This window comes from Trachypithecus francoisi, unplaced genomic scaffold (assembly GCF_009764315.1).
Source record: "Trachypithecus francoisi isolate TF-2019V2 unplaced genomic scaffold, Tfra_2.0 Lachesis_group17, whole genome shotgun sequence".
Lineage (NCBI taxonomy): Eukaryota > Metazoa > Chordata > Mammalia > Primates > Cercopithecidae > Trachypithecus > Trachypithecus francoisi.
The window spans coordinates 63,012,595-63,037,502 of NW_022681462.1; the positions used below are offsets into that span (position 1 = coordinate 63,012,595).

Below are 24,908 nucleotides of genomic sequence, written 5' to 3' on the forward strand. Positions count from 1 at the left end.
ATTGTGTGATTGAGTTTTTAAAAAACTCCCCCTGGTTGCAATCTAGTTTATCAACCATTTATTCAAAATTTCTCGGGGAAGGACCTATTTTGAAAGAGGCCTGGAGAACAGCAGCAGTTAGATTTAAGCCCTGATAAAGGCTCACTTTTCATTCATAGTCAGAGCCTAAATGTGCTCTTCTTGTACCTAAACAGATAATAAGCACTCAGCACACTCCCCCTCCTTGACACAGCACACTGAGACTAATCACACATAATTGGGGAGGAGGAGCAGAGGGCTGGCCACGCTATTGTGTCCAGAGGACAAACGGTCAGTTTATGAGGCTTTGGGCTGATGTAGTCATTTCTTATACATCTATAGGGAAAAAAAATACTGTTTAAAAGGAAAAAAAGAAGGAGAGAGAGGGATAGAGAACGGGATGGCAGATTTAATACAATTAATTGGAGGGAGATAAAACGATATGCTTTATTTTTTTAACCAGGAAAGAATCATGATATTTGCTGGGTTTACTGATTAAAAACTACCACCACCAAAACAGAACAAAGACCAAAAAAAAAAAAAAAAAAAAAAAAAAAGATATTTAAGGAGGGATGGGTATCATCAAAAGAAATTCTCTCTCAATTAGAGGGAAAAATATTTAGGTCGTTCACCAGTCAAATTCAAGTCACAGATAGGCAGCTTATACATATTTAAAGACAAACGAAGGTTTAGGGCAGGAAGAGCAACAAGCAGAGTGTAAAAAGAGGCAGGGAGGGAGCTGGAGAGGGCAGCTGGGGAATAACGTGGGTGAGGACAGGTGGAGTCCATAGCCCACACGTGAAACGCTGCAAAGGGGACAGGCAGGCGATTATACCCATTACGGATTTCTGTTTTTGTAAAAATATTCCCTGTGCACTTGACATTTTTCTTCGTCTTTGAGAAGCTTAATCTTCTATCCGTGTTTGGTTAAAATAAGCAGAAGCGGGTAATGAAGGTTTTCTTCATATATGTCCGGGTTTTCCCTTTTCAACTGAAAACAATAATAGAAAAAAAAAGGTAAGGGGACTCCAATTAGGGATCTTTACCAGTCATTATTAATGTTGAGTATCATGACTTTTACACCAAAATATATAGTTCTGGAAAAATAAATCACAGAAAAGCAACTCAAAGTAGTTCTCAGTGGCACTAGTGTCACAATTCTATACATTAATATGGGGATTGTTTTTGGTGGGGGTGGGTAGGGCGTTTTTTCATAAATACCCCAGCTGCATTTTGACCTCTATAAACTGTGAGGCACTTGACTGAAGGCAGAGCTGGGGCTCATTCATCGTCACCTGACTGGTCATTTGACATAGAAGTTTCTGCTCTCTGTACCCTCTGCCTCTGACCAATGCCACACTATTCAGGCAGGTGGGCACTTCAGATCACTGCCTGGAGTCCGTGGCAACATCTGGGCACAGGCAAAGGCTTGTGGGGCCCAAGACACTGCAAAGGCTCTCCAGGTGCTTCTTAGGGGTTTTAACATTAATAATAAGTCACTCAAAAATTCTTTTCTCTGAGGAGAACATATTCCAACAATTAGACTAGTGATATTCCTGTCGATACTGCGCAGGGAAGTTCTGAGGATCTTGCTGTGATAAGATTTTAAAATCCAGTCAGGTTTCTCACGTCTAAAGTACACTTTTTCTTCATTCAGCTGAAATAGTTTTAAAGTTATATTTACATTTATCCTAGCAACTAATAATTTGCGATTTATAAAGACAAAATTAATATTTTTGAAGTTGGAATTCATGAGCCAATTGTTAACTCCTTTTTAGATTATAATAATACAAAAAATTTCTTTTAATTATACATGGAGCCAAGTCCTTTATTGTTTAAATTAGTCAAACACCACCCGCCCCACCCACCCTAAAGCAAAATGAATGGCCTCAACATCACACTCTCCCAGGGTGGTCCCTCTGGGGCATGTTAACTTGAATCTTTTCGAAGTGCATGTTCCTTCTGAATCATATTCCCAAACCGTGACATGGACAGACTGTCACTATTAAGGACAGGAGTCATGAGCCCACTTCCCCTTTTCCGCTGGGGAACGTAAAGCTAATTCAGCCTTTACTTTCTAATCCACTTTTCCAAGAACTGACGGTGGTACACAGTCACTGAGGTGACTTCCTTCTGTTTTCTTAGATGGAGTTTGTTCTGTGTACAGATGATTTGTTGTCTATTTAGAAAGATCCTTGTGGATTTTTGCTGCTACCAAAGTAGTGAGAGTGTTAAACACAGGTCCTCCAACCTTACTATTTAGTCTAATTTTAGAAAATGCCGAGAAAATGGCTTCACCAACTTCCCCGTCTATACCCACTGACCGGGACTTACCAACTGTAAATACCTTTGTTGCCAGTTGCCCTAGTGATAGAGGGAGCTCACTGAAGTATTTTATAGAGGGAAGAGAGGGCCAAGCTAGCTCAATTCTTTCCTCAGGGATTGGGGATAAGGGAAAGTTGATTACTCAGTGGCAGTCAGCTGACCTACTCACTCACAATGCACTAATATACAGAGACTCAAATGAGCTCTTTATAAAGTCCCTGAGGTAATATGTGGGATAAATAATTCTTCTGTAAATATGGGTTAGAAATCACTTTTAACTTGGATTCTATGCTGACCTCTGGAGGCCAAAGCAGAGGCTTCGTTGCTGAAAGGGGCCAGGGGCCAGCCCCGTCTTGCCTGTGAGACCTCTCCACAATGGGGAAGAGCTGACAACCCTCAAAGGCAACACTATAACCCAGCCCCGGATCATTTCTGAATCAAGCAGGTCTGTTATGTGAGGGTACTTGAACACACACAAAGCGCTTAGCCGATACTTGCTTCGATGGGGGAATGTTATGAGCTTTAAGAATAATTCCATTTACCCAGGCTGTACTTCCTTGCCCAATTAATAATTACAATTTTAACAAATATCAAAAGGCACCTTGAAAGAAAATGAACAAAAAGCAAATCATGAATAAAACAATTTTTCAATTTCATAGGTTAAAACAGGGTCTTTGAGGACTAAACTAAATTATATAGCTACTATTAGTAGCATTATGCTTTACTTCATAATTGGATGTAACACGCTCAGCCTTACTACAGCGTGAACAGCAGCAGCAGGAGTGGAGTTCAGACTGTTTACCCTTTACAGTATCCACAATTATCAACAGCACACCACACAGATTATAAGCACCAGCCACTTGTAATGTGGCATTTTGAATAGATAAGGAGAAGTGCAATATGGCCGTGTTTTTAACACAATGTACTGACTTCACAGCCCAGCCCAAGCCTATTTTCAGAGCAATGTACAAAAATACAGAAAAATAAACACTTCAGGGTGGTTTTGTGAAAGTTTAAAAAAAAACCCATGGCATGTAAAATTATATTTCAAAGAACATTTGCATGAATGAGAGTATTTTTACCAACTAGTGTCAAGCCAGTTGTAATCTCGAAGTCATATCTCTGCCTTACAAAACGATTTGCTATCTAACTATCCGAAAGGTTTTGAACCACACTATGAGGGCAATGAATTTCATTCTCAGCCTTGAGGAGATCCAAAGGCTGGGGAGGAGAGGGAAGTGTTTTATTTTTCTCCCCTTGCAAGGATGGACTGAAAAGCAATATTTTTAAAACATACTACACCTTTGGCTGCCTGGTTCCCGAGCACACTGGCTGCATGGTGTGGGCACAGTTTAACAAAAGCACTGGCAGAAAAGTGCAGAATGGCACCGTTTTGATTACAGGCTTGCTTTTTAACGGAAATAAAATTTCACAGTTAACAATGAGAGGTGAAAAGTTTAAGAGGCAAAGCTGTTCCTCCTGATCACTGACTGTTAATCAGCTTCATGGGTGGTTGCCTAAATCTGTAGTTTTTTTTTTTTTTTTTTACCTTGCACTACTGCCAAGTAACTAATTTTTTCCCCTGTTGTAAGAGGAGGAGTGAAAAACTCGGCTTCGAAGGCAGCTGTGTATGAGTGACGCGAGGCACTAATGCAGAGGGCAAAATTAAAATTCATGAATCTCTTCACGACCATTTGTGTAACAAGATTAAGACGGGACAGCGGAAAAGAGCGGCATTATCAGGCGTCTTACAGTCCTCCAGCTGGTTACGCTCTATTCCAACACAGTAGGGCTAAGAGGATAACACGCAGCCTGAAGGAAAACGCCGCTCCTCCATTGGGGAGCAGCGCGTCCCAGGGACGAGGGGGCTTTGGCCAGAGATGGAAAGGAAGAAAGCTGATTGCCGCTCAAGATGGAAAACTTTTAAGCCCTGGCTATTAGCACGCGGCCAACAAAAGCCGCCAGGGTGGAGGCTCCTGGCGGCCGCGTCCCGGAGCCCCGGGCGGGCGGGCAGGGCTGGAGGGGGCAGGGGTGCTGCCTTGGGCCTCCGCCTTCGCGCCCTGCTGCAGGGCATGGGGCTGGGCGAGGAGCAGCGACGCTGACCGCTCCCTCCAGCGTGGCCCGCGGCTCACTGCTCCGGCCTCTGGGCGAGCTCCTTCTCCTGCAAAGGAGCACAACTGCACGTGCCAGCCCGGTCAGCACACAGTATCCCTGCTGTTGAAGCAGGCACAGGAGGGACCAGAGGCATTCTTTTGCTAGAAGCAGAATACCACACCAGCTGAAACAGCTCTCATTATTAAAAATATATATATCATGGGCGCCCGTTTATACCTTTTATCCAAGATGTGCCAACTCTGCAGAGTTTTCTCCTAGGGTTCTACACTCTCCCCACCCCCAACAATGAAGAGAACTATTTCTTAGTCCGATATACCAATGTCAGCAAATTGTGAATTTGACTTTTAGCAATTATGACCAGATTTATGTGCTTCGCTTAGCAGGGTAGTGTACAACGTTGGAAATAAAAAGAGGAGGTGTGCTGGCCACCAGGTGCTAACACTCTAAAGTTCTAGACAAAGGAGAGGTGGGCTTGCCTGGCATGTCCCAACACTTCTCAGATCTTTCAGGGAGGAGACAGAGGGTATCAGGCACAATGCTGAACATCTTTGCTGGTGGAGAAACCCACGCCTTTGCTCTCCTGAGCTGTCACTGGGAAACTAAAAGCATTTGTTGTTCTAGGGGGAAAGTGAATGGCACGACATTGAAGCAGCTGTCAGCTGATCCTTGTAGTTCCAGCCCGACCCTGGAGAGAAAGCCACATTATTCCTTTGGGTGGAGGAGTCCAGGGAGGCAGGAGGGACCCTTTTCCTACCAGGTAAAGCCCCGCTTTTTTTAGGGGGAGGGGTTGAAAAGGGTTAAACATCATTCTAGGCCGGTAAGATCTGAATCACATACCATTCTGTTTTCATTTTCTGATTGTGAGCAACGGGGCCTGACTCCACCAGCGAGAGGACGTGATTTAACTCTTTCAGTTCACAAAGCACCATTTTTCCCCAGAGACTAAATGGAACCTTAAAGATTCAAATAAATAAGTTCATTTCCAGAAAGTGAGAATTTCTTTCTCTTGCTTGGAAGATCAGATTAATTTTGCATATATTTTTCCAAAAGCCAACACACTTCTACATTATATTATAGTCCTGGGCAATAAAGGATGCTGTTCACATTGTCCCAGGAGAAAATTAAGGTCAGGCCTTTATTTTTCTGCAGTTACAACTTATGAAATCATGACAAGTTAAAGTCTCTTGCCAAGGTCAGACTAGCTCAGTGAAGGGAGATATCCGTAAGGCACAAAATTACTGAAATAATACATGTTATACTAGTCACTGTGACATGTATTAGCAAACATGAGAATCCTGAAAAGTTTTCAGTGAAATACTTGCCTCTCAGTGTCCCATATTGCTCTATACCTATAAATAATAAAAAGGCTGATAACATTGCTTTATGTAAGCAGGCTTAGAAATCACTCTCAGATAAGTGCTTTTGACCTAAATCTTGTAGCGCCTCGATCTGACATATAACCCCACAACTGTGAAATTCTGTATGAGATTTAACAGTCTCAAACTGCCAACTGACCCAGCTATAAAGCAAACAGAGATAAAGATTTACAGTCCAACATGATACCATTAGACATTCACCTTCTATTTATTTCAGTGCAGCTAAGCATGTAACCTACTTAAAAGCTGAAGGTTTTTCATTAAAATATAAATGCATGTTTATCATTCATTCTATGCCACCTCCCCTGGCATCCTACAAATTAGTCTATTATGAATGAAAAGATTAGTTTGTTTCAGAGAAAGGAGTAAACAGGAACGGTTTCTGTAAAATCCTTCTAGACATGCAAAGATAAAAGATGGCTTTACCACACAAAATAATCAGATACAAATAGCTGTTCAGAAGCAACACACCTAAGGAGTACTTTAATCAAATATTTAGGTTACCTGCCAAAAAGACCATGATCTCTTCAAAATGCAATGTGGATTAAAGTGTTATCTAACACAAGCAGAAAACTAACCTTGGAGTGGAAGTTTGAAATGTGTTCATCATAATTTTCATGTCTTTGGATAGAGAAACCAGCTTTTTCAGCTAGATTGCAAAACTGGTTTAAAGTATTCCCTCGGCGTGGGGCAAATACCATTGCTTTCCCCTAGAACAGTAAAAAGGAAATTCACACATTTTAAAACTGGAAGGTAACCAAACATAACAGACATTGGTCAAAGCATTTAATGTACTGCCCTCAAGTAGAAAAACTCGATTGTTCTTGAGATGTCTACGCAGGATGGGCATTCACAATGAGAAAAATTTCCAGGAGAGATATATATCAAATAAGAAAAAAAAAATAGATTTCACATCCAAATGGCCAGTTGCTGTGTTTTATCTTTCTCAAATAATGCTTATAAAAAACAAAATGTGGTTGAAAGCTGGTGTTCCGAACAATATGCATTGTCTCAGGTCCAATGGGTTAAGCCATTGACTAGATTTGAGAATAACTGGTCCAGGGCAATGCCACTCACCTTGTGACTCCTTAGCACATGCCAACACTTCCCCAACACAGTCCCGGGGCATGTGACAACAGATGCTTACATCTGCTAGTTTATTGTGCCCTGAAAATTCAGTACCAAGAAATCCTTCATAGAGACAAGTAACCACAATTTCTCTTGGAGAGTTTTCACATTTCAATCCTGCCCCTAGCCTTTTCTGTGACCACGCTGTCAGAGAGAGGCTCCAGGATCTTGGTTTCCAACTTTATTGAATCCTTCATAATGGTCATCACTATAGCAAAGCAGTTCCTCACAGTATTCACATGATTGCTTTTCAAAGAAAGTGGTATAATGAGGGTAAACAGGCTTTTCTAAATAATCCACACAATCTTATGTGATTGTTGCAGTGGGGAGAATGGGAGGACCTGAATAAAGTATGTACTGGATTTCAGAAGACCATCTGATATGAAACTTCACAATGACCATTTGCTAACTATTGGACGCACGTGGATTTTTCCTCCCTCTCAGATGTGTACAGAATGGCCAAACTTCAGAATCTTCTTTCTTTTTCTTTTTTTGTAAATAAAGATGGCTATATGCTTCTGTTACTCTCAAGGTTACACTTCACCTCTGTGAAATGCCTTTTTAGGTTTTGAGGGAATCATGAAACTATATCTGAGTTTCTTATGAAGGGTGGTTTATCATTCACACCAGCCAGCCATTTCTTGAGCACCTGGTAGTCAGACACTGGGCATTCACATAAATATCCTCTCCTTTAGTCTTTAAGCTACCCTATGTTGTAGGTATAGTGTAGTCAGACACTGGGCTAGGCATTCATATAAACATCATGTCCTTTAGAGTTTTTTTTTTTTTTTTTGGAGACAGAGTCCCACTCTGCCACCCAGGCTGGAGTGCAGTGACGCAATCTTGGCTCACTGGAACCTCTGCCTCCCGGGTTCAAGTGATTCTCTTGACTCATCCTCCTGAGTAGCTGGAATTACAGGCACAGTCCACCATGCCTGGCTAATTTTTTTTTTTGTATTTTTAGTAGAGATGGGGTTTCGCCATGTTGGTCAGGCTGGTGTCGAACTCCTGACCTCAGGTGGTCTGCCCACCTCGGCCTCCCAAAGTGCTGGGATTACAGGTGTGGGCCACCACGCCCAACCCTCCTTTAGTCTTTAAACCACCTTGTGTTGTAGGTATTATCAACTCTGTCAGTGAATGATCAGAAGCCCCAGCACCAATGCTCTCTCCACTACACTACATGTCTCCTTATTAGTAACAGTGACGACAATGATACTGATAGCTACCACTGTGTTAGGTGCTTCACAAGTCCTCCCTTTAATCCCCTCAACGATCTTCTCAACAACCCTGTACAGTAGACATTGCATTTTACAGATGACTTAACATGCAGTGAAGGGTTTGAAGAATATAAGGAGGAACTGTGGCAGAAAGGACTTTGGACTTAAGGGGAGTCTCCACCATTAAACATCTGTGTCACCTCAGGACAATCCGAAAATCATCACAGAACTTTTGAGTTAGAGGGAACCTTGGAGATAATGTAGTCCAATCTCTCCATTTTGTAGATAAGAACCTTAACCCATCCTTGCCGATCCACTGAGTTTTCTCATCCATCAAATGGGAAGAACAAAGCCTGCTCTGCCATTTTCCCCCCAACAAATTGTGAGGATCAAATGCAGAATGTGAAAATAATCAGAAAGATTATACTGATGTAAGATTAGAAAGCTCTACACCACCTAACAGTGCTCTAAAAATTCTATCAATCCTCTCTCCCTCTCTCCTTCGCCCTCACTTACCTGTAAGAAAATATGCGGCTACACTGTCCTGGGCATCAAGTGTGTTTTTATACTGTGTTTACATCGGCCTGTACACACGCAGGCACATAATTATAGCAGCACTAATCATGCCACTACACTTAAGGTTCTGTCAGCTTTTTCAATATTAATTGCTATTTTCAGGCAGTTTTCAAACTTAGCAGCAAAAATTGATTTTTATGTGAAACTAGATATAATACACGGTCTCAGCAGGACAGCAGAAGTCTCCATTAGAAAAAAAAACAACAACAACAGGGAATGCTGGTAGGTCATTTTAGTCATTTCTAAGAGCTGGTTGCCATTCTGGATTTTTGAATAATGGAACTGTTTTATTTAAAAGTCACCTGCAAAAAATTGTCTCACAGTAACACCCGAAGAGTCGGTTTTTAACAGCTATTGTCTAAGCTGCATATCATCATGTTCCAAAGGCTATAGGGTTCTAGGTTGGGCTGATCCTTGCATTGACAAAGCAATTCATCTCCACATGCCTTGGTTGGGGTGAGCTGTAAGGGACAGCAGCTAAGCATGTGACAGCACTCTCTGCCTAAATATCCCTTTCCTCCTTCAGCTCTCAGTTTACCTGTCCTTCCCTAGCCACCCTGTCCAGAACGCAGCCCCTGTCCCATCACTCTCCATTCCCTCGCTGGACTTTATTTTTGTTCTTAGCACTTATCACCAGGGACACACATTGTATCCTTGTTTGCTATTGCCCTGTCTTCTCTGGCTGGAATGCGTACTCCATGACCACAGGATCTTCTAATGTTTTATTCACTACATTTTTCTCAGTGCCTAGCACATAGTAAGCACTCAGTCAATATTTGATGAGACAATAAACTAAATCCAGAAGTTGAGTAATCTAAAAAATTTGAGATTTTGGGAATTCAAAAGCCATGTTCTGTTGCTTATTCATTTGAAAAGATTTTCTCAAGAAGCTTTTACAGAGTCAGCTGCTAAGATGGGGTTTTAGAGAGCAGCATTCTGTGCACAACACTGTACCCATGAGAAAGAGAAAGACTGGGCAGTAGTTTTAATCTCTTAACTACTCAGGAGTTTGTTTTCTTTTTCAGTTCATTGAATACAGACACCTTTAAGATGTGGATTAATAGTTAGGATGGAAAATAGCCCATCATCCATTCATTCACTGAGCCGTACCGAGTGCCAGCATCTCCCCTCCCCATAATGAATGGTTTTAGAAGATCCCAGTATCCCCAGGGGAGAGAACACGTCACAGGTGGAACAGTACAATCAGAGGAATATGCTTTACAATTTCAGCCACACAAATCAAAACAAGAAAAGGAATATGGATTTCAAATTAGCCCATCACTTTAGAAAAATTATTTTCAATTTGCCAAAGCACAACTTTCTAAGCATTCCATTGCAGAATTATTTTAAACTCAGAATGAATACTCAATTGAATGTAACACTTTGACTGATGAGCAGAAATTTCAGAGAATTCATTTATTCCTGGAGAGAAGAGGGAGAAGTTCCACTAAACAACAGTGATACTGTTTAACTTGTGAGCTCAGTTGTTGTTATTTTGCTAGACTAATCTATACTTATATATTAAAGGGATTGTACTTCTGGACAAAAATCGGTATGCTGCAGATTTTTTATAAAAGGAATATGCTATGCCAACAAAATGCATTAGGGGAGGGAGACCAAGGCAGAGGAAGCACTATTCTCACATTTAGTTTATTCCTTTTTCATTTCCAGGCAACCAATAATAATACCAATTCCATGTTTAAGCGTATGCTTAGTTTCTATTTCTTTGCTGTTGTTTATAAAGACGAGGTCTTGTTATGCTGCCCAAGGCTGCTCTTGAACTCTTGGTCTCAAGCGATCCTCCCACCTTGGTCCCCCAAAGTGTTGGGTTTACAGTTGTGAGCCACTGTGTCCAGCCTATTTTCTATTTCTTTACCTGGTTTCTGAAATTCTGCCTTCACTTGCTTCCTCTCCTGGCATCTCTCTCAGTCTCTCTCAGTCTCCTTTTGTAGCTTCTCTTCTCTGACCTGTCTTTTAATTGTCAGTGGTCCTCAGGGCTCTGCCTACTTTTTCATCATGTTCCATCTAATTCTAGGCAATTGTACTGATGTCCATGGCTTCAGCTATCACCTATACACCAATAACTTCTAAGTCTGTAACTATAGCTTTCACCACTGCCCAGGGCTCACACCTACATTTTCTTTTTTCTTTTTTTTTTTTTTGAGATGGACTCTCGCTGTGTCGCCCAGGCTGGAGTGCAGTGGCCGGATCTCAGCTCACTGCAAGCTCCGCCTCCCGGGTTTACGCCATTCTCCTGCCTCAGCCTCCCGAGTAGCTGGGACTACAGGCGCCCGCCACCTCGCCCGGCTAGTTTTTTGTATTTTTTTTAGTAGAGACGGGGTTTCACCGTGTTAGCCAGGATGGTCTCGATCTCCTGACCTCGTGATCCGCCCGTCTCGGCCTCCCAAAGTGCTGGGATTACAGGCTTGAGCCACCGCGCCCGGCCAACACACCTACATTTTCAAGTGCCTACTACATCTCTGCATGTGGGTATTCTGAAAATACCTTTAATCAATTTTGTCCAAAATAAAACTCAATATTCTTGACTGCTAACCCCTGCCCTTCCCAGGGCAGTACCCATCAAATGCAGCACACACATACACATACACTCAGATATGCAAGCTGAGTACCTCTTAGGTACCAAGCACTTCCGTATCTGTCACTTTCGAAATAAAGCTGGAAGCTTGGGAACCACGGCATTGCCCTTCGAGACCTCTCAGTGCCACATCCCCCTACCTGCATCACTGTCATTTGCTTCACTTGCTGCAGGTAGTTCTCAAACTGTGTTCTGCATTGCTTCAGGGGTGGCCTAGAGGGATGAGGAAGACCAAGACAGAGGAAGTACCAGTCTCACATTTAGTTTAAAGCTGTATCATTTTTATCTGTTTTGTAATTGGGGTGCTGGCTAAAAAGTGTTGACCAAAGCATTCTGCCATTTAAACAGGGTTTGAAAATCTTGACTTGGCCGAGCGCGATGGCTCAAGCCTGTAATCCCAGCACTTTGGGAGGCCGAGACGGGCGGATCACGAGGTCAGGAGATAGAGACCATCCTGGCTAACACGGTGAAACCCCGTCTCTACTAAAAAAAAAAAAAAAATGCAAAAAACTAGCCGGGCGAGGTGGCGGGCGCCTGTGGTCCCAGCTGCTCGGGAGGCTGAGGCAGGAGAATGGCGTGAACCTGGGAGGCGGAGCTTGCAGTGAGCTGAGATCCGGCCACTGCACTCCAGGCTGGGCGACAGAGCGAGACTCCGTCTCAAAAAAAAGAAAAAAGAAAACTTAACTTAGGTCCCACCTTCTTGGGATGGCAGGCAAAGCCCCGCGTGACCTACCCCATGCCTTTATCGCAGCCTCATGTCCTGCCACTCCCTCATACACATCTTGGGCTCTAGTCTGGCCGCCAACCTCATCACAGCCCCCACCTGTTCTTTTATGTATCCTGTGTGTTCAAACATGCACATGCTCCCCTGGTGGAATGCCTCTCTCACCTCCACTTCTCTGTCTGCCTGGTTAGTCTTCCTCATCCCTCAGCACCCAGGTTAGACTCCCTGCCCTTGTGATGCCTTTGCTGACTTCTCTGGCCTCCATACTGTGCCTCCTCCCCAGTTAGCCGCCTGGACTCCCTGTCCCCAAGGGTTGCCCACACCTCTGCTGTGCCAATCACACACCACCAGGTGATCGTCCCTTGCTTGTCTCTAGACTGTGAGCCCCTCCAGGGCAGGGTTAGGTCATATCTCAGTCTATGCCTGGCACAGTGACTGGCATCTGAGAGGCACTCAATAAATGTTTGCTGAATGGAACTCTCAAGGAATATCCATTCAATGTCCTCTTCTCCATTTTCAGGTCTTCACTAACTCCTAAATGGATGATTCCAAGTGGATATTGATCCACACTGGACCTCTGAGGAGCTTCATTGCTTTCAAGCTCTCCTTTACTCCAATCTACCCTTTATGCTACGGGCAGAGTGATCTTTCTAGAAGGTACACCTGACCACATCACTGCTCAAAAACTTTCAATGGCTCTCCATTGCCATACAGTAGAGCCTGGTCTCTTCATCACAGTATTCTTGGCCATTCATAACTCTTTTTTTTTTTTTTTGAGATGGAGTCTCGTTCTGTCACCCAGGCTGGAGTGCAGTGGTGAGATCTCCGCTCACTGCAAGCTCTGCCTTCTGGGTTCACGCCGTTCTCCTGTCTCAGCCTCCCGAGTAGCTGGGACTACAGGCGTCTGCCACCACATCTGACTAATTTTCTGTATTTTTTAGTAGAGATGGTGTTTCACCATGTTAACTAGGATGGTCTCGATGGCCATTCATAACTCTTTAACTTCATCTTCCTGCCCTTCCCCAACCCTAACCGCAAAACCACAGACACTCTTACACTCCAGCCAGAGCAAACTTCTTGTTGATCCCAAAATACATCATGATTTTTCTTACTCCACAGACTCAAAGTGCCCTTATTACTATTTAAGACCAAAGTCAGACACCACTGCCTCTAGGGAAACCTTCCTCAGGCAGTCACTCTTGGTGCTTTCTCCTGGTGCCTCTTTCCTGGCACCCACCATATTGTATAATAATTCCTGGGAGTTCAGTGCTTCAATAGAATGAGTATCTCTCATTCTATTGAAGGCGTAAATTTGAAAGATTCACAAAACAAATAAAAATAGCACCGGGCTGTATTATACATTGTCTGCTATAGTTCTACCTGTGTTTTTGTTACATCTCCACAACCAGACTGCAATGTCTTTGGGGGCAGAGATTCTACCTCATGTCTTGGTATTCTCTGCTAAGCACACAGTACTGTATATGCTGAACAGCATCTGGGTAGATATTAGAAAAGGACTTATCAGGGCTGGGCCCCTGCACTGAGGGTCTTAAAACCATCTGAGGACTCTCTATAAACTACAATCCTTGTGTCAAGGGCAATTCTACAACTGTAGGAGCTAACTTCTCACCAAGAACTGATGAGGAGTTGCTGGGTCTCTGACTCAGTAAGCAGATAAGAACCCAAGTGTCTCAGCACCATTTCAGTTCACAGTACTGATCCCATATATACAAGGCAACTTCCTTGAAATAAGCAAACAAAGAGGTTTGTACAGAGATGGGCAGAGATGTTAGTTTTTTTTAAAAAAAAGATGAGAAAGTCTCTCAGCAAAAAGAACTTGGCTGGGCATAGTGGCTTATGCCTGTCATCCCAGCACTTTGGGAGGCCAAGGAGGATTGCTTGAGCCCAGGAGTTCAAGACCAGCCTGGGCAACATAACAAAAGTCCATCTCTAAAACAGTACAAAAATTAGCCAGACATGGTGGTGCATGCCTGTAGTCCTAGCTATTTGAGAGGCTGAGGCAGGAGGATCACCTGAGTCTGGGAGTTCGTGGCTGCAGTAAGTGGTGATGGTGCCACTGCACTCCAGCCTGGGTGACCGAGTAAGACCCTGTCCCCCCACAAAAAATTGCTTTTCTAATATGAGAGTTTATGATTTACATTTATAGCACACCTTGGATATAGGCAGGACTCTGGGAATCTGGTGGTCGGTTAGGGCCAATTTCTGAAGAAGGTTAAGTGAATTCTACAGTGATATTTCTGAATTCTTGACAGTTGGTTAGCAGTGGTAACAAGCTGGATTACTGTCAATATTCTGTCCTCTGGTTCTGAGTAAACTCACCCTGTCTGGTTGGCTTGGCTCCCCTCCCTGTACCCAAAGCCATTTCAGAGGAATATTAGTAGATACCATTTGTTGGTTGTCATTTCTGGATGAAAGTTCAACTTGCAGGCTGCTGTGCCTGTATTTTAAATTACATTTGGGTCCTCTGATACTGGACACTGCTGTTGTCATGGACTTTTAAGGAATACAATGACAGTGAGTCACCCTATCAATCATCAGTAACAAGAAGCCACTCACCAGAGGGAAAAGTGGGTTGGGGGGGTGTTGGGGATTGCTTCTTGGAATGGATAAAATGTGCTGATTTCATTCCTTTTTCACACCTATTCTATTGTTTTCATCTATTAAGTTTGCTGGAGAGTCCCTTGTAGTGTTATGACAGGAGTTAACTATCTTTACAGTTTATGTAGACCAGCAGCTTGAGGAAAGCCTGCATTTCAGGTGGTAACAAACATTCCCTGCTAAAATTTGGGGCCTCCTGTAAAGACTTTTCAGGCACAGGTGGCTGTTTGGTTGAGGATCTAAGCTCAGCCTGGGATGTGACATCACCCCTGGGCCAAGCGAGGAGCCCACCCAGGTGGCTAAGCTCTCTCTGGGGACCTCTTTTCATTCAGAGCTCCAGTATAGAAAATGAAAGGCAGGGAAACTCTCCCTCTCCATCTGCTTTCTTTGCTTCTGGACCCTCTGACCCCAGACAACTGATTTGCTCAAGGTAGAAATCAACCATACTCCCCTAAATGGCAGAATTCATTTGTTCCCACAGCTTGACACTTGAACCTTCATTTTGCCGTTACTTCTGTCTTGCCAATGTAGAGTACTCTCCCCCACTTGGTGGGGACTCTCTGTAGTAAAGTGTCATCTTCGTCCAGGTAGACAATCCTCCCAGAACCAGTACAGGGCCTGCTACAGGTGTTCAGGATATATGTGCAGGGGAGACGCTGTGTGCCAATTATGTGCAGAAAGTCTCAAAGTCCAAGTCAAGAGAATCATGTCTTCCCCTCCCACCAGCATTTCTCCAGGAAAATGCTTGGAAAAAGGCCTCCATAAGGCCGGGCGTGGTGGCTTATGCCTGTAATCCCAGCACTTTGGGAGGCCAAGGCGGGGCAGATCATGAGGTCAGGAGTTTGAGACCAGCCTGATCAACATGGTGAAACCGTTTCTACCAAAAATATAAAAATTAGCTAGGCGTGGTGGCACATGTTTGTAATCCCAGCCACTCAGAAGGCTGAGGCAGGAGAATCGCTTGAACCCGCGAGGCGGAGGTTGCAATGAGCCGAGACTGCACCACTGCACTCCAACCTGGGCAACAGAGCGAGACTCCATCTAAACAAACAATAAAAGGCCCCCATAGTCTGTATTTACCAAAGTAACCAGAGCTAACCTTGGATAGATACTCGGAGCCAATCATGTGCATTACAATGCATCGGCTTTTTCACTCCCCATTTTACAGATGGGAAACTGAGACTTCCAGACATTAATTCAGTCAATGGCAGAGACCAGATTTGGGCCTAAGCTTTCTGCCTCCAGATTTGGGCCTAAGCTTTCTGCCTCCACAGCCCATGTATACCTTCTCTCTGCGAGGAGAATGTAGGATTTCAGAGCTGATAGAACTCTATGAGAGCACGGGTGAACTCCCTCATTTTCCCTCTTTGGGGAGAAAGGAGCAAGAGGTGATTCCAGGGCCTGTTAGGGCCACACTGGGCCTGGAACTCACGTGTCCCATCAGCCAAGCCAGCGTCCCCCTGGATAAACATCTCATGTGGATTAACCTTGATAAGTTCTACAGCAATAAAAGAGAAGCAGCTCCCCTTAAGGAGCACCTCCTGTAAGCCAGGCACAGACCAAGGATTTACATATGTAAATATTTCACACCAGCCCACAAAGTGGGCATTAGTCTTGCCTCTTGACAGGTGAGGAAACTCAGGCTCAGAGAGGCAAGGTAGTTAATGTAGACTTGGGGTTTGTATGCAGATTTTTCTGACTCTTTCCACCCGCTACACTAGACCTTCAGAAACCGGGGCCACGCTATGAACTTGAAGCATTTGCTGGAAGTGCAGTGTTTGCATTTGCTGGAAGTGCACAGAGAACTTGCTGTATCTTGCATTGAATCATCAAGAATTCAGGGTCCACTATGTAGCCCCCCATGTTGTTTCTCTGTGGGCTTCTTGTGACACCTTCAGCCTCTGGGCCACAAAACCATGGTAGAGTTGTCTGGGCTCAAGAGAACACTAAAACCAGCTCTAATTGTAATGGAATAAAACCTTGACCATTTTCTTAGTCTTGGACTATATACTCAGCAGCGGGAGGTCCTCCAGAAGCCAAACAGCCAGCCCTGAAAGCTAAAAAGAAAAGTCCAGTTGTCCTCTGGTTACTCCCATGCTCCTATCCTCCTAGCCCATCAGCACAGGATGTGGGACTGGGCTCTTCACTGGCAAGCCCACATGATCCTTCTGTGGTCCACCTGGGTGGAGGCTCAGGAAGGACAAGTGCTCACCTCCCCAGACCTCTTGATGGGGATGAGGTTCCTGGGTGGTAATTTTGGTAAGTCCATGTGCCATCCACAACTGGGATTTCCCCTCTGATGGTGGGCTCCTTACATTTTAGGCTAGAATACCTGGCAGTCTTGGGTATCAGCCATTCCAAGAGGGGCCTAAGAGACCCCCCACTGCCATTCTAATGCTACAGGTTAGTGTGAGCCCCTCTGACTTGGCCTCATTATTCCTCACATAGCAGGAATAAGTGCCACCTCCCCTAGGGCCCTGCCCCAACCTTCTCGAGGCTAAGGGTATCAGCTGTCAGTAGGAGGGCTGCTGTCCTTGCTCAGAGGGGGCTGCCGCCTGTGGCCACACTTCAGACAGAGGGAGTGTGTTCAGGGTTTATTAGAGGGTACAGAAGAGCTGCTGGATTCCAGTCCAATCTGCGTTTAGATCTATTCATAGCTTAGGCACTTTTCTATTGTAAATCATGCGAATGATTTACAGTGGATCCTAGGTAAATCATGCAAATCTGCTGCAAAATGGAGTATTTGCCACAAATGGGCTTTGAAGGGGTATTGGTGATGAGCGAAGTACTGTTTGTGCAGTGTGAGATCCGGAGTCCTTGAAAGCATTATATTTATGTATGATACATTTTCATAGAGGCCTTCATATTCAAGAACCTTGAGCCGTCCCTGAAAATCCTGGTCTTGCAAATGCCCACAAGAATCACCCAAGGCCAACAGGGGTGGGGGGATGCAGACACCCAAAATTCCTTCTTTGGTCCTCAACTTGGGTGGCCATGCAGTGGCCATCAATAGCTTGGAACACGCCCCTTCCTTGCCTCAAGATCTGCTGCCCATTTCACAGGGGGAACTGAGGAAGCCAATTGAATTGGACTGACTACCACTTAGGAAGCTATGGCTACTCCTCCAAGAGACCTATTTTAAGTTTCTGAGGTACATAGAGATAGCAAAATAAAAAGCAACAGTGTACGGCAAAGGATGATTATCAGATTGCTCTGGGAACCACTGAAGGTTACGATAAAAATATAAAAGAAAGGTTGATAGGTATTGGTCTGTAAGTCTCACTGAGTCAGAAGACTAGAGCGGACCTTTAAAAAAAAAATACTTTAGAAACACACACACACTTCAGTGTTCTCAGATAAATATGCATTCCTATCTTCGACTATATTAATACTGTTAACTTATTTTAAATTCCTATAGCACAGCAAGAGTCTTACATAGTTATAAGGTTTTGTTTTTTTTTTTTAATGCATGAGCTTTAAACTCGTTTTCTTACTTTATATAGATGTATATTAACTCTCCGTTTAGGCTGCAGGACCTCCCAGCTTAGTTTAACAGTCCAACAAAATAAGAGTGGATACAAACTCTGTAATTTACTCACAGGCATAAATGGATATATAAATGTAAAAATGTGCACAATCTTTTATGCCATGCTTGGTTTCATTGTGACCTAATGTTTATAATATGTAAATAATGGCTTCCTTTTAAAGCAAAGAACTATTAATATACAGACTCATCTGAAGTCCTTTTCTTTAATATAAACAGAAATAAAAAGAAAAAAGTATTCTTTTGCAATAAATAAATAACCAATGAGAAAGGTTTCCATTGAAGGAATTAAAAATGACAGAAGTCAACAGAAAACTTTCAATATCATACTTCAACTTTAATATGAAGATATTGTTATCAAAGGAAAAGACTCAAGAAATTCTTTGATAAAAATAATCTCACGCTATCTTTGAAGCAGTTGCATTTATTTTACTACCCACTGTGTTTCTTATCAGAAGGCCAAGGGTACGAAGTTTCCTAGTTATGATTAGGAAAGAATCTAATAGATCAGAAGACCCAATTGAAGTTGGACATAATAAGTATTAAAGTATTACATGACATTAATCCTGCCATTCCATTACTCTCTCCATCTTTGTGCACAGACTAATTATTCTGTAGCCAGTGTTCAGGAGAAAATAGAAACATACTTACCCTGGGCTGGAGTAATCTCTTTATTGCATCAACAAGGCTGGCTCTGTACTGGTCCAGAAACAGGCTGACATTGAGAAGAGAGCAGAATCCAGATTAAACTGGGTTTTCAAGTCTAATGATACTAATGGAGATAAGTACAAGGCTAATTACACATGTTTACCCAACGCTAAAAAAGAGAAATTGTTTCCTACCATTCAAGGGTCTCACTGGAGGGGGTGGGAGGGGAGAAGATATTGTGGTCAGTGTTATCCAACTAAAGCCAAGTTGTCAACAGCAATGGGCCAGGATTCACACATGATTGGGCCATGTGTTAATGTTACAGGTACAATTTCCAAACTGCTGTTTGGGATAGCCATCTGGTTGAGATGAAGCACTCTGGCCACTTACTGTCATTAGAGCCTAGTCTCCCTTAGACCTGGGCCCTCTGCCCACCAAGGGTGCTGTGTGGCTGCCCTCAGACAACAAACCACCAGCCCTATGACACCCAAACCATGAAATATATCTCAGGAGGTAACAGAGTTTAGTGACTAGAAACAGCACTGAGGTTAGACTCAACCTCTGACTTAGGAGTGAACAGCTACAAAAACAAAGAATAAACTCAGACAGTATATCACAGAGACCATGGCAAGTCTGGATTTTCCTCTCTGGGCCTCCACATTGATTTTTTGTTTTTTTTCTTTTCTTTCTTTCTTTTTTCTTTTTCTTTGAGACAGGATTTTGCACTGTCATCCAGTTACTGCAGCCTTGAACACCAGGGCTCAAGCAATCCTCCCATCCCAGCCTCCCAAGTAGCTGGGACTACAGGTGTGCACCACCGTGCCCGGCTAGGTCTTTTTTTTTTTTTTTTGTAGAGACAGGGTCTCACTCTGTTGCCAGGGCTGGTCTTGAACTACTGGGCTCAAGCAATCTTCCTGCCTCAACCTCCCAAAGTGCGGGGATTACAGGCACGTGCCACTGTACCCAACCCAGGTTAATGTTTTTATAGTTCACTTTGATTTTTCATTTTCCATCTCTGATCTTTAGAGAATTTCTGTTCACGCAGATCTGCCTGTCACCCCTTTGCTTGGGTCAGTCTGACTTTGTCTTCACCAGTTATCTTGGAAGCTTGGGACACAGTTTCCTTATCTGAAATTGCATGTCCCAGACCTTTGAGTTTGGGTTGCTTGGTTAAGTAACTTGGTATGGCCAAGTTACTTAACTTGGCCATACCTGATGCTATGGTCTGAATGTTTCCCCCAGATTCATGTGCTGGAAACTTAATCCCTAATGCAACAGTATTGAGAGGTGGGGAGTTTGGCTCCTTTTCCCCCTCCTGCCTTCTGCCATGTGAGGACACTTGTTCCTCTTCTCCAGAGGATGCAGCATTCTAGGTGCCATCTTGGCAGAAGAGACCAGATGCTCACCAGACACCAAACCTGCCAGTGCCTTGATCTTGGATTTACCAGCCTTCAGAACTGTGAGAAGTACATTTCTGTTCTTTATCAATTACCCCATCTGTGGTATTCTGTTATAGCAGCAGACAATGGATGAAGACAGCTGGATGTTTATTAAAATCAAGGAAAGGATTCTGTGGGTGGGGTTGGGGTGGGCACAGGTGAAAGCATTTAGTGCCGAAGGCACGCAGAACAGAGCTGGCTGCCAAACACCAGGGGAGTTGTCCAGCCTCTGCAGAAGGGCTCCTGGGTATTGCTAGAGCACTCTGTCAAGAGAAAGCAAAGCTGCTAGAGGCTGCCAATGATAGCTATTGATAGGGACTTTTTTTCTGAACCCCATATTGGGATATATGATCTGATATTATGTGGGTGCAAAAGTAATTGCGGTTTTTGCCATACCTTTAATGGCAAAAACCGTAATTACTTTTACACCAACATAGTAACTATGAACTGAGGTCATAATAACCAAGATTAGAAAGTACAGCTGAATCTTTGAAATCTGAACAGTACTGGAATATCCAGGATGCCGAAACCATGGGGCCCGAATTGTATATACAACACCGAAAAGCAGTGATACTGTTTGGATGTTTGTCCCCTCCAAATCTCGAGTTGAAATGTGATCCCCAATGTTGGAGGTGGGGCCTAGTGGGAGGTATTGGGTCATGGGGGTGGATCCTTCATCCATGTCTTAGTGAACTCCCCGTGGTAATGAGCTCACGTGAGATCTGGTTGGTTGAAAGAGCCTCTCCTGTTTCTCTCTAGTGCTCCTTCTCTCTCACCATGTGACTGCTTGCTTCCCCTGTGCCTTCTGCCATAAGGAAACTTCCTGAAGCAGAAGCAGATGCCAGCAATATGCTTCCTGTACAGACTGCAGAACCATGAGCCAATTAAATCTCATTTCTTTATAAATTACCTAGCCTCAGGTGTACCTTTGTAGCAGTGCAAAATGGACTAATACAAGCCGTAAAGAGGTAAGGAAGAAGGGGGCACTATGCCTGTCCTTGTGGAGGTTACAGTATAAAAGGGAGTTGAGCCAGGCACAAGGACATGCGTTAAATACAAATGGCAGAAACACACACGTTTTAATAACAAAACAGTTAATACTCACTGAGCTGAGTACTAGGTAACAGATATCTTCTAAGAGCTTTTCATAGTTCATTTAATCCTCACATCAATCCTATGAGGTAGTTTTTACTGTTAGCATTATTATTATTGTCCACATTTTACAGCTAAGGAAACAGCGGCATAGACAGGTTTGGAGTCACACAGCTACTAATCGGCAGGGCTGGGATTCACCTCTATACCATATTGACTTCAGAGTCTATGCTCTGAGCCACTGCTCAGTACCACCTCTCACATCTAATTGTAATTACTCTTGAGCATGAAATAATGCACAGAAGAGAGCACTGACCAGTTTAGGCAAAAGGGGGAGGTCATCAGATGACTAGAGTTAGGCAGGATTGGTCAAGAAAGCCATCCCTGTTTATTTGCATCCATAGTGATCTCTACTTTTTCCAAGCTCAGTATAAGGAGAGCATTTGGAAGTTCTCCCAGGTTCCTGCATTTCATTGTTGTCCTCTCATCCAGCTGCTGTGCTTCTTGAATGCAGACAGCATCTGTGTTTCTTTCTTGTTTTTTCTTTTTTTTGGAGACCGAGTCTCACTCTGTTGCCCAGGCTGGAGTGTGCAGTGCCGTGATCTCAACTCACTGCAACCTCTACCTCCTGGGTTCAAGTGATTCTCCTGCCTTAGCCTCCCACGTAGCTGGGATTACAGACATGTGCCACCACCCCCAGCTAATTTTTGTTTTTTAGTAGAGACAGGATTTCACCATGTCGGCCAGGTTGGTCTCAAACTCCTGACCTCAGGTGATTCGCCGACCTTGGTCTCCCAAATTGTTGGGAGTACAGGCGTGAGCCACTGCACCCGGCCTCATCTCTGCATTTCTTTGCCTCTATCACAACATTTGGAAAAGAGCTGAGGACATAGTAGATGACAAGGTTGATTCCTGGGGAAGAATAGCCGTGCTGTAGAGGTAGTCACTATGGTGACAGTGTATGGCTTGAGAAGTGTATGAGATATACATCTCCAGCTTTAGAGCCATCAGTTCTAGGCTGTGTCTTTTGCAATACAATAAATAAATAAAAGGACTGTTTTCTACTTAATAAAAATGGACAATTATGTCTTTTTAAAAAGCAGGGACAGCAGGCCGGCCATGGTGGCTCACACCTGTAATCCCAGCACTTTGAGAGACTGAGGTGGGCGGATCATCTGAGGTCAGGAGGTCAAGACCAGCCTGACCAACATAGTGAAATCCCGTCTCTACTAAAAATACAAAAATTAGCTGGGCATGGTGGCATGTGCCTGTAATCCCAGCTACTTGGGTGGCTGAGGCAGGAGAGTCACTTGAACCTGGGAGGCAGAGGAGGAGGCTTCTGTGAGCCGAGATCGCACCATTGCACTCTAGCCTGGGCGACAGAGTGAGACTTTGTCTCAAGAGAGACCAAAAAAAAAAAAAAAAAAAAAAAAGGCAGGGAAAGCAAAACTACGTTTGAAACCTCTGAACTCAGAACACCATTTCAAATGCATTTGTTTGGAAAGTAATACGGACAACTGTTCCATTCACAACTTGAATTTCTTCTCTAACAGTGGGTCCCTTACCTTAAGCTAGAACACTCAGCAACCTTGTGCATCAGCCATCTCCATGAGGGGCCTAAGCAAGGCCCCCTACTCCCATTTCTAATGCTGCAGGGCAGTCCCCTGATTTGGCCTCCTGTCTCTTCACACAGCAGCAGTAAGTACCATCTACTCTAGGGCCCTGCATCATTCTTTTTAACTAAGGGTGAGTATCAGCTGTCAGTGGGAGGCCTGCTGTCCTCAATCAGAGGGGGCTGCTGTGTGGAGCTATACTTCAGACAAGGGAGGAGCTTGGTTCAGGGTTTTAAAGAGCTCTGGCTTTGATATTACTGCCATGTGACTTTGGGCAGGTCACTTCATGTGAAGCCTGTTTCCTTGTCAGTAAGCACCCACCTATATGACTATGTGGACATGAAATTAATAAGATATGTTAGTTGATAAATATTTGTTGAGCATCTACTATATACTAAGGGCAAATTTAGGCACTGGGGATTAGCTACGAATAAGACAAAGTTCCCATCCTCAAGGAGCTTCCATTCTGTCTTCATTTTGCTTTACTATTAATAGTTCCAGCACAGCATACACACAGAAGGTGCTCAATACATGGTTACTTGTGGACTGACTGGCAGATCATCACAGTCCTTGGAATCGAGGAGCTTATGTAGGGTGTTAGTTTCAATGTCCCTAAAGTGGGTGGCACATACTCCTTTGAACTGATATTGTCAAGGATGAATCCACTTTCAGGTAGGATGTTTCACCAGACTAGGTTCTCTTCCAATTTGATGATTTTCTCCTCTGAGGAGAGCAGCTTATAAGAAGTTTCCAAAAAGTCATTGCTTGAGTTTCTTTGGTTACCACAGGTTCCATGGAAGGTTCTTCTATGGAAGGTCGCTTTGAGCAATGGAAAAATAATCCTCAGATGGGCTAGAAACCATGTCCAGAATGGAACCTCATCCCATTCCATCCATCACTCAGGATGACCTGAGTATCACCCATGGAAAGACTTTACCTTTCCTAAAACCACATTCTTAAATCTTGGAGCACAGAATGTATGTAAATTAAGTGCTACACAAATTTGCCATTAAGTCATATTAAACAGTGATTAATAACCATTAAGAATTAATGAGAAATGAATCAAACTATAAGTAAGTCTTTAAAATGTTCATTCTTCAGGACTCTCTATTTTATTCCTTAGTGAGGTAATAATATCTTGAGGTTGCTTTTTTTTTTTTGAGACGTAGTCTCGCTTTGCCGCCCAGGCTGGAGTGCAGTGGTGCAATCTCAGCTCACTGCAAGCTCCACCTCCCCGATTCTGTAGGAAATATCTCTGTAGGATTATGGCTGTAGGAAAATATCTCTGTAGGAAAATACCCAGGCCTACGGGAAACCTGGCTGATTGGGACATGCGGCATTTAAGCAAAGGACCACACTCGGTTTATATCTGTGCATCCTAAAACTGGTAAGATTGTTAGAAAAAAAATAAAATAAACAGCACCTTAAGAATTTAGCTTCAAACATACCCTTATAAAGTGCTATTTCTCCTTAAAGTTGGTCAGGGTGACAAAGATGTTAACATCACAGCTTAACACACGGCACACATTCCAAACACAGTTATTTGAAAGGTAATGCTGTCTACTCCAACTCTCCAAATCAAATTTCTCAAATTAATTCTTTGTAGTTCCCTAATAGATCTTTATTCCAAGTAAGCTCACTTGCTACTTAGCTCTGATGCAGAATTTATAACACTTTGTAGAGTATGTCATCTGAACAATTTCAATGTGTTTTAGTGCGAATGATATATAATCTCCTGAAAATTCACCCCTCAAATAAGTCCTAATGGGCTGAGAGAACAGCAGTAGCTTAAGTGGATCTATTAAAAAAGGCTGAGTGGGTCAGTGATGGGGACGGAGATACCATTTTAACTCTCCCTTTAGTTACTGATCAAAATAC

The 24,908-nt window shown here is 43.5% G+C and overlaps 1 protein-coding gene and 1 long non-coding RNA gene across 6 annotated transcripts in view; both read right to left on the minus strand.

Moving 5' to 3' along the window:
• Nucleotides 1-440: 440 nt before the first annotated feature.
• Nucleotides 441-24,908, minus strand: part of LOC117062373 (calmodulin-lysine N-methyltransferase) — a 128,086-nt gene continuing 103,618 nt past the window's right edge. For 4 of the 5 annotated variants that reach the window (XM_033175835.1, XM_033175831.1, XM_033175834.1 and 1 more), the window contains 3 exons: nucleotides 18,890-18,953; nucleotides 6,413-6,544; nucleotides 441-1,009 (listed from right to left, as the gene is read on the minus strand). In XM_033175835.1, coding sequence (XP_033031726.1) covers nucleotides 932-1,009; nucleotides 6,413-6,544; nucleotides 18,890-18,953 — 274 coding nt within the window. In that variant the 3' untranslated portion in view covers nucleotides 441-931. The remainder of the gene's footprint in view (nucleotides 1,010-6,412; nucleotides 6,545-18,889; nucleotides 18,954-24,908) is intronic. The other variant, XM_033175833.1, reaches the window with a different exon arrangement.
• On the minus strand, nucleotides 10,476-11,838 carry LOC117062378. The gene is made up of 2 exons (XR_004428338.1): nucleotides 11,209-11,838; nucleotides 10,476-10,886 (listed from the first exon to the last, which is right to left on the minus strand). It is a non-coding gene; the product is annotated as an uncharacterized LOC117062378 (long non-coding RNA).